Raw genomic sequence first — 15,749 nt, 5'->3', positions numbered from 1 at the left:
CCTTAATTAGCATGTTCGTGACGTAATGGGTGCACTGTGGATTTATACCACAGGAAAAGAGAGGATCACTGCACGATAATCGTGTTACCTCCCATTATTTTGCCTAAATTGAAGATTACGGTTCATTTTCGATTGATTGAACAGCCCTACCTTTGAGGTACTTGTATGGACTCTTTAGGTGAAAAGTGAAGTATTTAAATAGGTACCGCCCCAGTGACAACTTTTTACATTTTACATTTAACATTTACACAAAATAAAGTGCAAAAACAAAAACAATGTTGATTTAATCTTGATTATTGGGATGAAATGTTTTAAGTTTATTGACTATATAGATTTTTGCTCTGTGTTCTGTGTACATTGTTTCACATATAAGAGCCGTAAACAAGCAGAAGAAAAGCCCTACAGCTATAGAGGTTTTCAGGGGCAACGAACCGTGGCCAGATAAACATTAGTTTAAAAACTTCAGAGAGTTAATTATTTATAGAAGTCTCTCTCTCTGATCCTCGTGAAATCTGACAGACAGACGTTTTTTTAGAGGAACATTCGTGGAAAATGTCTGACAAGCTTGTGTGTGTTAGTGATTATGAGCTTCAGGCCAAAAAACTTTTACCAAAGTCAGTCTTTGACTATTATTCATCAGGAGCAGATGAGCAGCAAACTCTACGTGATAATATAACGGCCTTCTCGAGGTATGTGACAGCACACACACATTCAAATAAAGCAGTTTTCACACTGACAGACATGTAAAAGACATCATCTGCTTTTAGATTAAAAGACACTTTTAAAATTCAATGAAAACAGGAAAAAAGTAATCAACATGATCTTGGAAATAAATAAAACAAGATCACTAAGAAAGAACAAATATAGAGTTCATTAAATACTAATGGGGCATGTTTGCAAAAAACTCTAATTTTAGGAATACATTTTCTCTTGAAATACAAAAACAGACAATTTTGCTCAGTTTAGATGTTTTTTACAAAAAAATAAAAATATGAATTAGAATTAATTAATTAAATAAACAATATTAATAGAAAAATATAAGTGTTTTGTCAGTTTGGTGGGAATGAAACCCACAAACTTTTGCGCTGCTAACATTGAGCCACAAGAAAAGAAAATAACATACATTTGCATAAATTAATACTAAAAATGCACAAAAAACTATGCTAAGCGTAGTTTTAATGGTAAGACTTTAAAAAAGAGTTGTGTTTATTAACATTAGTTTATGCATTAGTTAACATGAACAAACAATTTCCTAACAATATAACCATACATATGCATACATCTTAATTCATGTTCATTTCACCAGATACATTTGAAAGAATATCAAACACTGTAGCTAATTGTATTGCCATCAACATTAAAACAAATGAATAAATGCTGAAAACAATATTGTTACTTTATGTTAGCCATAACTGATGTTAACAAATTCAACCTTATTGTAAAGTGTAACCGGTTTAACATACATGAGAAATGTTGTGTGTTGAGGACACAATTCAACCTTTCAGATAAAATGTCCCTTCAGTATAGTTAACTATAGATACATTACTGTTTACACAGCAGGTACTACAAAAACATGATTATAATAGAATATTTAACCTATTATTCTTCTTTCAATATAAATATAAAACTAACGTCATTTATCAAAACATAACAGTTAGAGATTCAGCCCATGTGACCACTGTTGAGTAAGTTCCTCTGAAAAAGTAATGAATTACTAGTTACTAGTTACATATTCAATAGTGTAATTAAATTACTGTACAAATGACTCTCTCCAAAAGTATTTAATGACTTATTACTAATGACTTTCTTTATCCTACATCAACCTTAGATTAGTTCAGTGATTCAAACATGAAACAGCTTATTTAATACATTCAAAGAAATCATAAAAAAACTACAGAAAATAGTTTATTAACTGACCATAGTAAACAAATTTGAGATTTGTATATTGAAGCACAGATTTTAAAGTTAGACTTTGAATTTTGATGTCAATTCCACTATTGCGCACACATACATAATACAAAGTATTTAGTTGAATTACATCAGAAGTAACTGTTATTAAATTACAGAAAAATAACAGTACTTTACTTTTTCAAGTGGAAAGTAATTTAATTACAGTAACTAATTATTTAATAACTAGTTACACCAACACTGCACGGGACAACTAACCCCGGCCTGATGATATTCATCAAACTCTAGAAACCCTCTGGAGACTTTTTTAATATGGAAAAGTGTGTGTGAGAAATGCATCAGTAGTAAAGTCATAAAATAAATGTAAATAATATAAAACATGTAAGGGTGTCAGTTTCACATCAACATCACTATAGTGACAAGAATAACACTTTACTAAATGTTACCTAACCTTATTTCTAAATGTCTCTCTCTCTCTCTCTCTCTGTTTCTCTCTCTCTCTCTCTCTGTCTCTCTCTCTCTCTCTCTCTGTCTCTCTCTCTCTCTCTCTCTCTGTTTCTCTCTCTCTCTCTCTCTGTCTCTCTCTCTCTCTCTCTGTTTCTCTCTCTCTTTCTCTCTGTCTCTCTCTCTCTCTTCTCTGTCTCTCTCTCTCTCTCTCTCTCTCTCTGTTTGTCTCTCTCTTTCTCTCTGTCTCTCTCTCTCTCTTCTCTGTGTCTCTCTCTCTCTCTCTCTCTCTCTCTCTCTCTCTCTATCTCGGGTTAAACAGGGTCAGTTATGGCGAGTTATAATTATGTGTTATTCTTGGCCTTGAGCATTTGTGTGGGTGTGTGGATGAACCCCACACAACCAAAACAAGCCAGTAGAAGAAGAAAATGATCCTGATGAATAATGTTAAATACGCATACATATACATGTACATTTATTTATGAGAAATGTGCAAATGTGACGTTGTTTCAGGTTTTACACTTTCATTTACAAAAGTTACTGTCAGCCAACCCCTAACATTATAAAAAGTTGTCTAGCTAAAAGTTGTCTAGGGGCTTGTTACACACACACTTGTTTTCATGGAAGACCTCTTGTCATATTTCTTTAAAAGCTGTCAAAACTTTCAAAAAGATTCAAACATATAATAGTTTATTTTTTAACCTTATACTGAATATTTGATTGTATTAAATCGTTTTAGTTTAAAATTGTTTCATCATATCTGTATTAATAAACAGCATATTCCTCCTCACCCCACACATCATAAGAACACGTGACACTCACAGTTCTACTGAGCATGAAGTATAAAGCATCAGTTTTAATGTTGAGTTTGTGTCACTCTCTCTGTGTCCTGTAGATTGTGTATTTACCCTCGTGTTCTCAGAGATGTGTCCTCGGTGGACATGTCCACTACAGTGTTGGGTCAGAGAGTCAGTATGCCCATCTGTGTGGCAGCTACAGCCATGCAGAAGATGTCTCATCCTGATGGAGAAACGGCCACAGCGAGAGGTCAGACACACATCACATCAGCTCTTTAATACACTCAGCATTACTACAAACAACCACATGGTGGAGCTGTGTGTCTGCTACACAAACCCCTCTGTTCACACGTCAATATCCCCCGACAAAACTTACTTTCTGCGAATCAACTTGACTGTAGTAACACTGTACTTGTGTTCCTGAAACTCAACATAAAGCAATATATATCAAACTATTAAAGGTTTGGTAGAAAGTCAGCATGATAAAGTTTTTATTCTGATTTTGAATGATTTAATGGACTGAAATAAAATGAAATGTTAATTTAACTTTTGAATCAATACATTGACTTGAGAAGCTTGATTGATTATTTGTCTTACCTCACTGGTAGATATTTCGTCTTGTTTTAAGCATTAACTCTCTTGCTTTTCATCATTTTCTTCACAAAACAAAACTTATAGGAACAGTTCAGCCGAAAATAAAAGTTCTGTCATCATTTACTCACCTTCCAGTTGTTCCAATTGTGTATAAATGTCTTTGTTCTGATGAACACATAGAAAGATATTTGAAAGAATGCACATAACCAAACAGTTCCTGGACCCCATTGACTCCCATAGTAGTAAATATATATTGGTTGTCAAAAGTGCCCCAGAACTGTTTACTGTCCTACATTCTTCAAAATTTCTTATTTTGTGTGCAACAGCACAAAGAAATCCATAAATCAATGTTTACTATTATGGGAGTCAATAGGGTCCAGGAACTGTTTGTTAACAAGCATTCTTTCAAAAATCTTTCTCTGTGTTCATCAATTATCAAATTTTTACAGATTTGAAACAACTTGAAGGTGAGTTAATCATGACCGAATCTTTTCTTTTGAGTGAACTGTCCCTTTAATATCATACTGTGGCTCTTTATTTGAGACTTTTTGTATTAGAAAACAAGACACAAGACTGAGTTAGAAATTCACTGTTTGCAGTCGAGGGGTTTGCTCTTTAATTCAGTTGAAATTTTTGTTTGCTTTCACAAAATTTCGATATCACAATTTTTTGAATAAAGCTTCAAATAAAGCAATACAGTGTTTGTTCGGTGGTGACCTGACAGACAACCACAAGCAGCCACAGAAGAAGAGGGTTTGTGTTCATGCATGATGAGAATGCACCAGAGGAAAGATTTTGACTTTATATATTAACCCTCACTGGTGACGGCTCATAGACCACTAACACCACAGCCCTCTTCAGTCAGTTGTCCTGACGTGTGTCCGTCTGTGTGTGTCTGTGTGTGTGTGTGTGTGTAGGCTGTGTGTCGTGTGACACGGGGATGATGTTGAGCTCGTGGTCCACCTCCACCATAGAGGAAGTGGCAGAGGCGGCACCCGGAGGCGTGCGCTGGATGCAGCTGTACATTTATAAAGACCGAACGCTGACTCAGTCTCTGGTCAGGAGGGCTGAAGACGCCGGGTATAAGGGTATCTTTGTCACTGTGGACACACCTTATCTTGGCAGGAGACGGGATGACGTGCGCAACCGATTTAAGCTGCCCTCTCATTTGAGGTAAATGCTGAAAGAGGAACACAAGAGCACACTTTAGTGTGTGTGTGTGTGTGTGTGTGTGTGTGCTCATGAGCACAGAGTAGATTCTAGAATATAAACAGACAGGTCTGATTGTTATACTTCATCTGCAGCATCTTGATTTCTTTCTCATTTGATAACATTTCAGAAAACCTAGCAATTCCATCTACCATTGCATACATACCTAGGGCACCTTAGCAACCACATAGCGACACAATAGAAACCACGCAACGCAATAAAGCAACTCCATAGCAACCACCTGACAATGCACTACCATCAGCCAGAACACCTTAGCAACCGCATTAACAGCCAACCACAACTGCATAGCAACCACCTAACATTGCCTACCATCCCCAGAACACCTTAGCAACCACACAGTGACACAATAGAAATCACTCAAAGCTATATAGCAACTGCATAGCAACCACCTGATAATGACCTTCCATCAGCCAGAACACCTCAGCAACCACAGCAAACCACAACTGCATAGTAATGCCATAGCAAAGATTCAGAGGTATTGTTGATTGTCTATGAACCGCTTACATTTCTTCAGAATATGGGAATATATCCCATCTACAATACTAACATTATAAACAATATTTTTTATTAAAACAATCAAGATAGGTGGAGTGATAAAACCAACAACTATTTTTATTTGATTTACCTCTATTCACAGAGAGATTTTTAAATCGTTTGTTGAAAGTTAAACTCTATTAATGTAAACGTTGTGTAATGTGTACAGTAGCTCACACAGCTGGTGTGGATTAACTTCACTCAACGTTACTCGTTTAATGTGAGGAATCATTCAGCTATCAGCACTTCAGTAGATACGCCAACAGCGTCACAACTATTAAATCCCTTCATGAAAGTCAAGTCTTCCTGCTCCGCGTCCCACCAGGTGAATTAGGCCAATCAGAAACCTAAAAAAGTGTTTTTTCACGCGAGGTGAACTTCACGTCAACCCTCCTGAAGACCTTCAGCTCGGCTTCACAAATCAAAGCCCACCGGCGGCAACAAGGTGCCATTGAGATTGACCTGTGGTGTTTGGATTAAACCCCGGTTTAGCTTTCATACACTGACCAAAAACAACACTCACAGGACTAATTCCATTTTGCACTTTCTTTTTTCCCAGATTGGCCAACTTCGACTCGCCGGATTTAGCGTTCTCCTCAAAAGAGGGTTACGGGAAGGACAGCGGCCTGGCGGTCTACGTGGCTCAGTCTATAGATCCCACAGTGAAATGGGATGACATCGCTTGGCTCAAGTCCATCACCTCTCTGCCCGTGGTGCTCAAAGGGATTTTGAGAGGTGAGAGATCTGTTAGTGTTTTGTGATTGGACGAGACTGTGACTGCCGCACCTGTTAATGATGACCAAAACAGCATCATAATCTCATGTGTAATAATCTATAACAAATTCTTATTCCATGGAATGTTGCATCGGACTATAATTTGGGTATGTTTTAAAAAACGGATGTCTTTCAAAAAATGCAACCAAAAATGCTGTGCGCAGGGTTATTATAGTTGACCTAAACTAAAACTGTTAAATATTCCTATTAATAGAAACCATTTAAAATATAGACCTAAATATTATCTGAAAACCCTAATTAAATTAAAATATATGTTTTTTTTAAATATGTATAAATTAAGGCACTACAACTATTAACTGACGATAAATGAAAAACTAATTAAAACTAAAACATCAAATAAATATAATAATATATATATATATATATAAAAATAAAATTATTTACAATAAAATGTAATATATATGTATATATATATATATATATATATATATATATATATTTAAAATAAAACTTAATAAAGCACTAAAAATATATAAATATATTTAAAATAACATAAAATATATATATATATATATATATATATATAAAACTTAATAAGGCACTATAAAATATATATTTAAAATAATATATAATATAAATATATATATATATATATATATATATATATAAAATAAAACTTAATAAGGCACTATAAAAATTAAAATTTATTTAAAATAATATATAGTATAAAATATCAATCTAAATAAAGCATTGTAATAATACAAATATATTTAAAATAATATACAAATAAAACTTAAAGCACTGTAAAAATACAAATATATTTAAAATAATATATAATATAAATATATACATATATACATATATATATAATTAAAACTTTATAAAGCACTATAAAATAAGTTATAAAATTGCTAAAAACGAAACAAAAATAAACATGCAAAAAACAGTATCAACATATGAATGATGTATACCCCCTTAAACTTCTCTCTGGTGTTCACGTCTATCCAGGAATGTTTCTCCTGATACAGAACGACACATTTGCATAATGTAATGAAAACAAAGCGTAAATCCAGAGCATCTGTCAACAGGGAGGTGATAACTGAAAGATAAAGTGTCATTTATCTCTCGGGAGGAAAGAGTGAGGTTAATCTTAGAAATGTCGAGAAACATCGCTGTTCTTATGGTGTCCTGAGATAAGCTTTTATCTTTAAACTCTCTCCATCTCTATAGAAATGACTGATTCTTTAAATAAAAGCAACTTGAACATACCGACCACATTTATGCCCGAGCTCGACATGTTTCCTCAAAGTTTTATTTTGTGCATCAGTGGCTTTAAATCACATCTCAAATGGACTATTGAGTGAGAATATGCGAAACGCCTCTGAATGTCACGGTGTTCTTGTGGTGAACGTTTCTCCAGCTGAAGATGCCAGAGAAGCTGTGAAATATGGTGTGGATGGAATACTTGTGTCAAACCACGGAGCAAGACAACTGGATGGAGTTCCAGCCACTGTAAGTATTCCTGAAGAAATCTTCTTTTTAATATATTTTCTGCTCTCTTGAAACTTGATTTCTGACACTTTGAAATACAGCTGCTGGTTTACCCACGTGGAGAATGAACAAAGGTTTTGGCTTTTGGTGAAAACTACAGCTTTAGTGGTCCAAACTGAACATCTGATGTGGTGTGAAAATGCTTCTGAGTAAACCCAACTGGGGCCCGTTTCAATAAGGAGGTTCAACCAACACCCAGTTCAAATGTGAACTCCGAGTTCATTTACAGAGAGATGTGAGTTTTTGGTTTCAGAGCAGCTTACTTACAGAAATAAAACAGAAACAATAAAACATGATCATGTTCTCAGGCCTATAGGGATGAGTGTGAGATGTCATGGTGTATAGGACACTTGTCAGGGTGTCAGACTCTCGGTTCGAGCGAGGATTGGCTAAACGTCTAAATTAATTGTTTATTACCTTTATCACTTAATTTCTGAATTTATGTCTATATTTATTCATTTTGTTATTCTTGAATGAATGATGTACACTACTTGCACTTTAAAAGGGGGAGGAGATGGAATGAAACTTTGGGTTTATCAAAGAAAACTTGCTACTGACCAGGTTAGTTTCACGGAGTAAGTCACCATGGTTACTGACTCTGAGTATGAACCCAGAGTTTCCATCATTTCAGGGTTAATATACTCCGAATTTTCACTAAACCTCCTTTCTGCAACGGGCCACTGATCTCTAACTAACTGGAGTGCACATAGAACACTAAACAGCAGAAATTCAAGTCACCAGAAGCCAAAACCTTCTCCTAAAAACATCAGGTATTTAGATTTCAGCACAGTCATAGATGGGATTTTTTTTAAAAATGTGGCCCGGTCAGAGTAAAAAATCAATTGTTTTTCCAGGCCGACAGCGCATAGGAGTTTTATAAATAAATATATAAAGAAAATATGAAGAAATAATAAAAATAAACATTCGCTCACTTTTTTTAATAGCTGTTGTGATTTCTGAGTCCCAGAGGTTAAACGCAGCAGCAGTAACAAGCGCTCATCAATGTCAAATGATCAACCAAATCAAATAAACAGAATTTGGAATTCTTGCCAATCAAATTACAGAGACCGAGTAGAATACAGACTGACCTTTCAGCCAATCAAATTGAAGGAGGCAGAATTTACTGTTGGTAGGCAGGCGCTTAACATCAGCAAACTGCAGCTTGGTGATTCAGTTTTAATGATGAGCGGTTAGTGAGATCTAGGAAGGTAAACATAACAAAGCCAACGGTTTTACAATAAAAATGTTAAATGGTATGATTTAGAGGTGAAAACGATTCCCTTTTGTGAGTTTTGCTGTTAAAAACTTGGATTTTTTTAAATCTAATAATCTAAGACGTGTGTTCCAGTTGACATGTCTGAAAACACACTGAAAGAAACAGATACGATTATAGCATATGAGCCATAAGATATGACTGTGTGTATGTGGTTCATCTTATTAGCCTGGAAGAATTCAATAGACTGTGGAACTATCATCACAGGTAACAAAATGACTTTTCATTTTTTGGTCAAATTTGTATTTAAAACGTATTAAGTTTTTTTATTAAGCTTTTAAGTAAGCTACTTACTTATTAAGAGTCAATGTTTTCTCTTTTGATTTATAAATCCTAAACGCTAACTTTTTAAGAGATGTATAATGTTGATTTTGGACTTTATAGGTGATTTAAACAATATTTGTTAGCAAAGTCTGGTCACACCATGTCATGGTCAGGTTAAATACATGACCCTATGTTTAGGCAGGCTTTTATGTCATTTAGATTTCTATTTGTTCCTAAGACTGTACAGGCCTAACGGTTTAATGTTTTATTGACTTTGCAAGGAGGCATGAAAGTTTTATTCATGAATTGAAGTGCTATTGAATGGTTTGTGTATCAGTGCGTTGTTGTGTTATGTTGTGTTACACGCTGGGTTTTGTTGGCCGCTCCTGCCGAAAAAGTCCAGGGCCACTTTTTACTCCCAGTCCGCCCCTGAGCACAGTGATGGTGTTTTCTCATTGAAATATGATGCATGTAAGAATAGCAAAATGGCATCAATATTATGACATCATGCACAATGCAGTTCTCTATTATAAATCAGCGGTAAAGACACAAAGATGGTGTTTCTCGTCTTTCAAAAAACCAAGACTCACTTTTTACGTGATGTACACGAAACTCCACAAACAAAAGTCGAGATTTCAATGTATACTAAAAAAAAATTATATATTTTTTTCCAAAACCTATGTGTGTGTAGATTGAAGTCTTGCCTGAGATCGTGGAGGCCGTGGAGGGGAAGGTGGAGGTCTTTCTGGACGGAGGCGTGCGTACGGGTACAGACGTGCTGAAAGCTCTGGCGCTGGGGGCCAAAGCTGTGTTTGTAGGGCGACCCATCCTGTGGGCGCTGGCCTGTGAGGTGAGACACAGAAAACATGGATTCACTCAATGGACTCAAACACTTTGCATGATTTTAAGCAATAAAAAACATTTTATTCGTAAGAAGCTCACGCTAAGATCCTTGTAGATAAAATATTGTGCAAAAATCTAAGTATGTCTAAAAGAAACTAGAACAATTTAGTTGCTTTGGTTCACAATTCTCCAGTCGTGTTAATGCAATGTTTTCAACGCTTTGCTGTTGTTATACATTACTACAAATACAGAATGAGTGATGTCTTCCTCATGTCTTCAGGCTGATAAAGGTGTCAGTAATGTGCTTGAGTTACTGAGAGAAGAACTTCACCGAGCGCTGGCCCTCACAGGTAAACCTTCAGCATTTTTCCTTAATCAAATCATAATTTACAGTTAGAACAATTTTGGGTGAGATATTTAATACAGTAGTAATCTGTTTTCTCTTCATGTCAGGGTGTCGTTCATTGAATGAAGTCGATGGATCTCTTGTGAGGAGATCTGCGCTCATTTCAAAGATCTGAAAGAAACTGCTGCATGTCTGCAAATACTTGAACCGTGTTACTCAAATAAACCCAGCGATGACCTGACCTTCTTAGACTCCGTAATTCATGCATAAGTGTGAATAAATGCATGTGAAAATGTAACTGTTTTCACAGTTTCTAGTTTGCACAGACCGACAGAGGAAGACGGCGGTGATTCTTCCTGTTTATTAGAAGCATGTCGTGTTCGGTAATCCAATTCAGTTCTGTGACTTTTCCCTCAGTGTTTGTGACATGTTTCCAGCTGTCGTGTTTCACCCGTCGATCATTTTATGTCCCATCTAATTTGATGAATTTGTCTTAGCGTCTTTCGTTGCGTTCCAAATGGGATACATCGCCCTATGAAGGGCCCTTCTGGAAGGCGACATACAAACGTCACTCTAAATAAAGAGAAAATGTGTTTGTTTTATTGCTTCGTTTGCTAGGTGATTTTTAAATGGACAAAGACGCAATTGCGTAGTTCCCTCTAAAGTTTAAACATCAAGAGCTTTACCCTTCGAAGGGAGTAGGGCAGGGCTAGTCAACTGGCGGCCCGCGGGCCAAATGCAGCCCGCCAATCACCTTTACCTGGCCCCCTTTTACATTTAAAAAAAGTGTTGAGACTTTAAGAACGGTGTGCTTTAAATGCATGTCCTTCGCATTTTCAATATGTCCGTCTGATCGGCCAAAGTGTCCGTTCCGGCCCCAAACGATAGCGGCACCAGGAAAACATCCAGAACGATGGCCAGTCCACCCCTGGGTCTGTGAGAGGTTCACAAAGGTCACACACAAGGCATGGGATTTTTTTACTTGCTCTTTCCACAGCTGAACCATTGGACCTGAATGAGGCCACTATACACATTGAGTGGCCGCAGGAAAACAAACTTTGTCAGATTGCAGTTCATTAGCACCTTCCTACTTTGTGCAATTGGTTTGGCCGGGAAAGTGAACTTCTGCTGGAATCAAACCAAACCAACAGTTCACGAGTGTTTGAAAACTTAACTTAACATGCAGATAATTCCACGATGAACACGCAAATCAGTCAATGCCATTGCATTGGGGCAAACAGGCCCTTTCTTAGGGGAACAGTAAACTTTAAGAACAGTACTTGTTTTTCATTTGTACTGATGCTTTACTACGAGTAAACTTTATACAGATAGGTGTGATAGTTTGCAATAGTTAGCACATTTGTTAGTTTATGAAAGTTCACTTTGAAGTGTACTCTGCATTAACTAATAATACACGGAAATTAGTGTCAGTGTAAGTCAAGAACACTGTGTAATGTGAAAGATATTTATCATGTGTCTCGTATTTGAAGTGATCAGATGTGAGCCGAGAGAGAAGGTTGAGATCTTGCAGAGCTGCACTGAATATCATTTTTAAAACAGTCACACAGATGTTATTGCAATTTGTTTGAGAGTTTGTAAATAGCATCAAGACCACATCGCCCATAAAAGTTATGCGAGGTTTTGCTTAACAAGGCACTTTTGTCTGACCAGAGGAAGGCACTTGTTCAAACACACAAACCATGCAAACTAAAGCAAAGAGAGATCTGACCTCAGATACTCAAGAAGAGTATTTCTGCAGAATGCCAGATGACACAGCCAAAGTACAGATACTGTATCCTACAACCAGTGTTGGGCTAGCTACTCTGAAAAAGTTATTACTAGTTACATATTCAATAATGTTATTAGATTACCGTACAAATGACTCTCTCCAGAAAGTATTTAACGACTTATTACTAATTACTTTCTATATCTTACATCAACCTTGATCAGTTCAGTGATTCAAGAATACACAGGAAATTACTTTTAATTCATTCAAATATATTATATAAAACTGCATAAATTATTATTATTAACTGACTTAAGTATTACAAATGTGAGAAGGTTTTTAAAGTTACACTTTGAATTTTAATTCAATTCCACTATTGTATACATTACACAGCATTTAGTTTAATAACGTCAGTAACTGTTATTAAATTACATAAATATAAGAGTAATCCCTCACTTTACATTTGAAGAGAAAAGTAACTAAATTACAGTAACTAATTACTGCCTATAACTTACAATGCATCGAGTCATGAAGTACTGCGGTACACTATACCGTTTAGTATAGTAGAGAGAAAAGCTTCAATAGTGTTTTTGAACCTTACCATAGTAAATATTAAAGTCTACTATACTTACTACAGTTCACTATATATAGGCAATACTACAGAGTACTGTGGTGAACATTAACAAAGTACAGTAAATAGTGTACTACACACTCTAAATAAAATCTTTAAAATAGGGCATAATATACTGTTTTAATGTGAAGGAATTTTACCTATTCATTTTTAGTTCTTTTACCTGTTTTTACATTTTGCACTTCATTAAATTGCATTTTAGCATTAACAGAAATGTCCATAAAATAAAGAAGGTGTACTGGTCATCTTCTGTTAGTACTTTATCCGTTTTTTACAGGAATTTTTGCTGATGTGGGGTGACATGTGTGACCTATTGAGTTGTGATCTGGCAAGCGTGTTTTGTGTGTTTCTGAAATATGGCCTCTGGCTTCATCCCAGCATCTATGACTTGAGTTTCTCTGGTTTCCACACTGAAGGCTGTCGGGGGAAGTCAATTTGGGACAGGGTGTGTCTCACTGCGGTCATCCCGACTGAAGATCCCTGAACGCAGGAACATCCAGACAGATTCTGCACCTGTGTGTCTAGACAGCGAATCTTTCGGCTGGACAAAAGCCAAATCAACTCTCTGAGGACGGTACCAGACAATTTATACTTCTTCTCTCTGTGCTGCGTTTCAATGGATGTGAAAATGAAAGTAGGAAGGTTTGCCAGCAGATTCTTCCGAGTGCTATCTAAGGCATTGATAGGGTGAATAGAAAAGAAATCCCACACACTGAGACCAACATGTGCAGGACAATCAGACACTGAGAAATGTGTCACGTGTTGAAACTTTTGCTAATTTTCATTCATTTAGAGTCAAGTTGATTTTGTTATCTTGCACTTGTTTTCATTGTTGGAGTGTGTGGGATTTCTTTTGAAGTCTACACGCCTAATTCTGGATATTTTTCAGATCTCTGTGATATTCTGGTCTGTAGATTCCTTCCTAACTCACTAGGATGTAGGCCAGATACTAAATAAATACTTCAATAAAATGCTGAATAAATACTTACTTGAACACTAAGCACTTGGGATTGATTTCACAAAAGAAAAAACTGAAGTAAATTTAAAGCAGTAAAATTATAATAATAAACAAAAACTAAAATAAAAATGAATTAATCTTATATAGCGACATTAAAATTAAATCAATAAATTATAAAATGACAAAATCATATACCAAAATTGCCAAAACTAAAATTAACACAAAAATCTAAAAATAAAAGCTGATTTAAAATATGAATAAAACTAAAATCAAAACTACGATAACTCTGCATCCAGTAGAGGGCAACATTTAGCTTCGTCATCACTGAGAGGTGTCCGTCCTATCATTGAGTTCCAATGTAAAAAACAAACAAACAAATCATGGCACAAAAACACAACTGTTTCAAATCAGTACAAACAGCTTTTTCTCCCCAAAACATCTTTGCAGGATGCGATTAATGCCTTCCAAATGAATGCTACAACGTGGGACTACCCAAATACGCATTAAACACAGAAGGAACCCACCCGGCGTTGAGTTACACCCTCATTAGGGTTCAGCAAACGCATCTGATGAAGACTTTTACTGGCCAACTGTTGATGGAAAATCAAGCGAATTAAAAGATCGGGCCCGGGCGATACAGCAAACACAACTCGGCAGTTCCTTCCTGTGCCACAGAAACTAATGACCTGGAAAACCAGATCAATGTGTAAGTCATTACTCCATCATACTTCCCCACAGTAGTCATGTGCTGATCTCAAACTAACACTTAAACAACTCACACATCCACACGAATGTCAGAACATCTGACAGAAGAAACAAGCGGGAGGGAAAGAAAAACAGGGCATGTATATATCACAGATTTCATGGGTTTGGGGGGTCTTCTCACGTCTAAATCTGTTTCCAAACACGGCCTTTAGAGGGATAGCTCATGCCCAAAAAAGACATTTCTTTCATCATATATTGACTTTATTTCTTCTGCGGAAAACTTAAGAAAGTTGAAAAGAACCACATTGAGTTCCATTGTTTGAAGACAAAACCATTGAGACATTTCTCAAAATATCTCCTTTTGTGTTCCACTGAAGAAAGACTCACATATAGATGTTCAACCACAGGAGGTGGACTAAATGATGACAGAATAAAAATTTTGTACACGCTTTAACTCGCACAGTGTTTATATAATAATTGTATATTTTTTAAAACTGGTGAGTGTGGATTATATACAATATACACTGTGAGTGTTAATTTGTCATTTTTTAACACTGGCGATTTTAGCGTGTATAAACCTGTGAGGTTTTCTGTTCATCAGACACTGCGTTTAAATGCTTTGTTTTCTTTCTCTCTACGTGTAAGATCATGCGAGTTTTTCAAATGAGAGCTTAAGTCGTACCAGGTGAAGAAATATGATTGCGGTGAAAGTTTTGAAAACACTCCGTGTCTGTTTAACACTCAGTGACAATTGCCCCAAATTATCCATTTATTTTTGCGCAGGCCTGGTGACAGAACGTGTTTTCAAACATGCGACTCACAGCTGCGGCCGATTAATAACAGCGCTGGGAGGGGGTTCGGTTCGACTAAATTTACTTTCAGGACAAGAGAAACGTTGAGACCAGAGAGAGAGAGAGAGAGCGCACACATCTGTTGACAGGAAAATTGTGGAACCTTGAATTCTTTTTTCAGTCGTTGTGGTGTTTAACTACCACGACTCAGAGTCCAACATCTGGACCTGTTGTTTTACGAAACATTTCCCACAGATCTCTCTGTTTTGTTTGTCAATTCGCGAACGTTTAGTGCTCAAATCCATAAGACATGAAAGCGAGGCCGTTGTATGTGGTCTCTCTCTCCGCCCGACGCAGCTGCGTCTGTTCGATATCCATCTAAAATCAATATCTGCGGATGATTACGGCCAACACTATTT

At 36.2% G+C, this 15,749-nt stretch overlaps 1 protein-coding gene across 1 annotated transcript; it reads left to right on the top strand.

The window, feature by feature from the left end:
* The first annotated feature begins 485 nt into the window (after nt 1–485).
* On the top strand, nt 486–10,817 carry hao1 (hydroxyacid oxidase (glycolate oxidase) 1). The gene is made up of 8 exons (XM_056767784.1): nt 486–689; nt 3,248–3,399; nt 4,661–4,916; nt 6,067–6,242; nt 7,663–7,754; nt 10,022–10,180; nt 10,454–10,523; nt 10,627–10,817. Exons 1-8 carry the CDS (start codon nt 553–555, stop codon nt 10,692–10,694), a joined length of 1,110 nt encoding a protein of 369 aa, XP_056623762.1. The 5' UTR covers nt 486–552; the 3' UTR covers nt 10,695–10,817.
* The last annotated feature ends 4,932 nt before the right edge of the window (nt 10,818–15,749 follow it).

Source organism: Triplophysa dalaica, chromosome 15 (assembly GCF_015846415.1).
Source record: "Triplophysa dalaica isolate WHDGS20190420 chromosome 15, ASM1584641v1, whole genome shotgun sequence".
In the NCBI taxonomy this organism is placed as follows: domain Eukaryota; kingdom Metazoa; phylum Chordata; class Actinopteri; order Cypriniformes; family Nemacheilidae; genus Triplophysa; species Triplophysa dalaica.
Note: the sequence above shows the minus strand (reverse complement) of the source record. Positions and strands in the feature narration are given on the sequence as shown.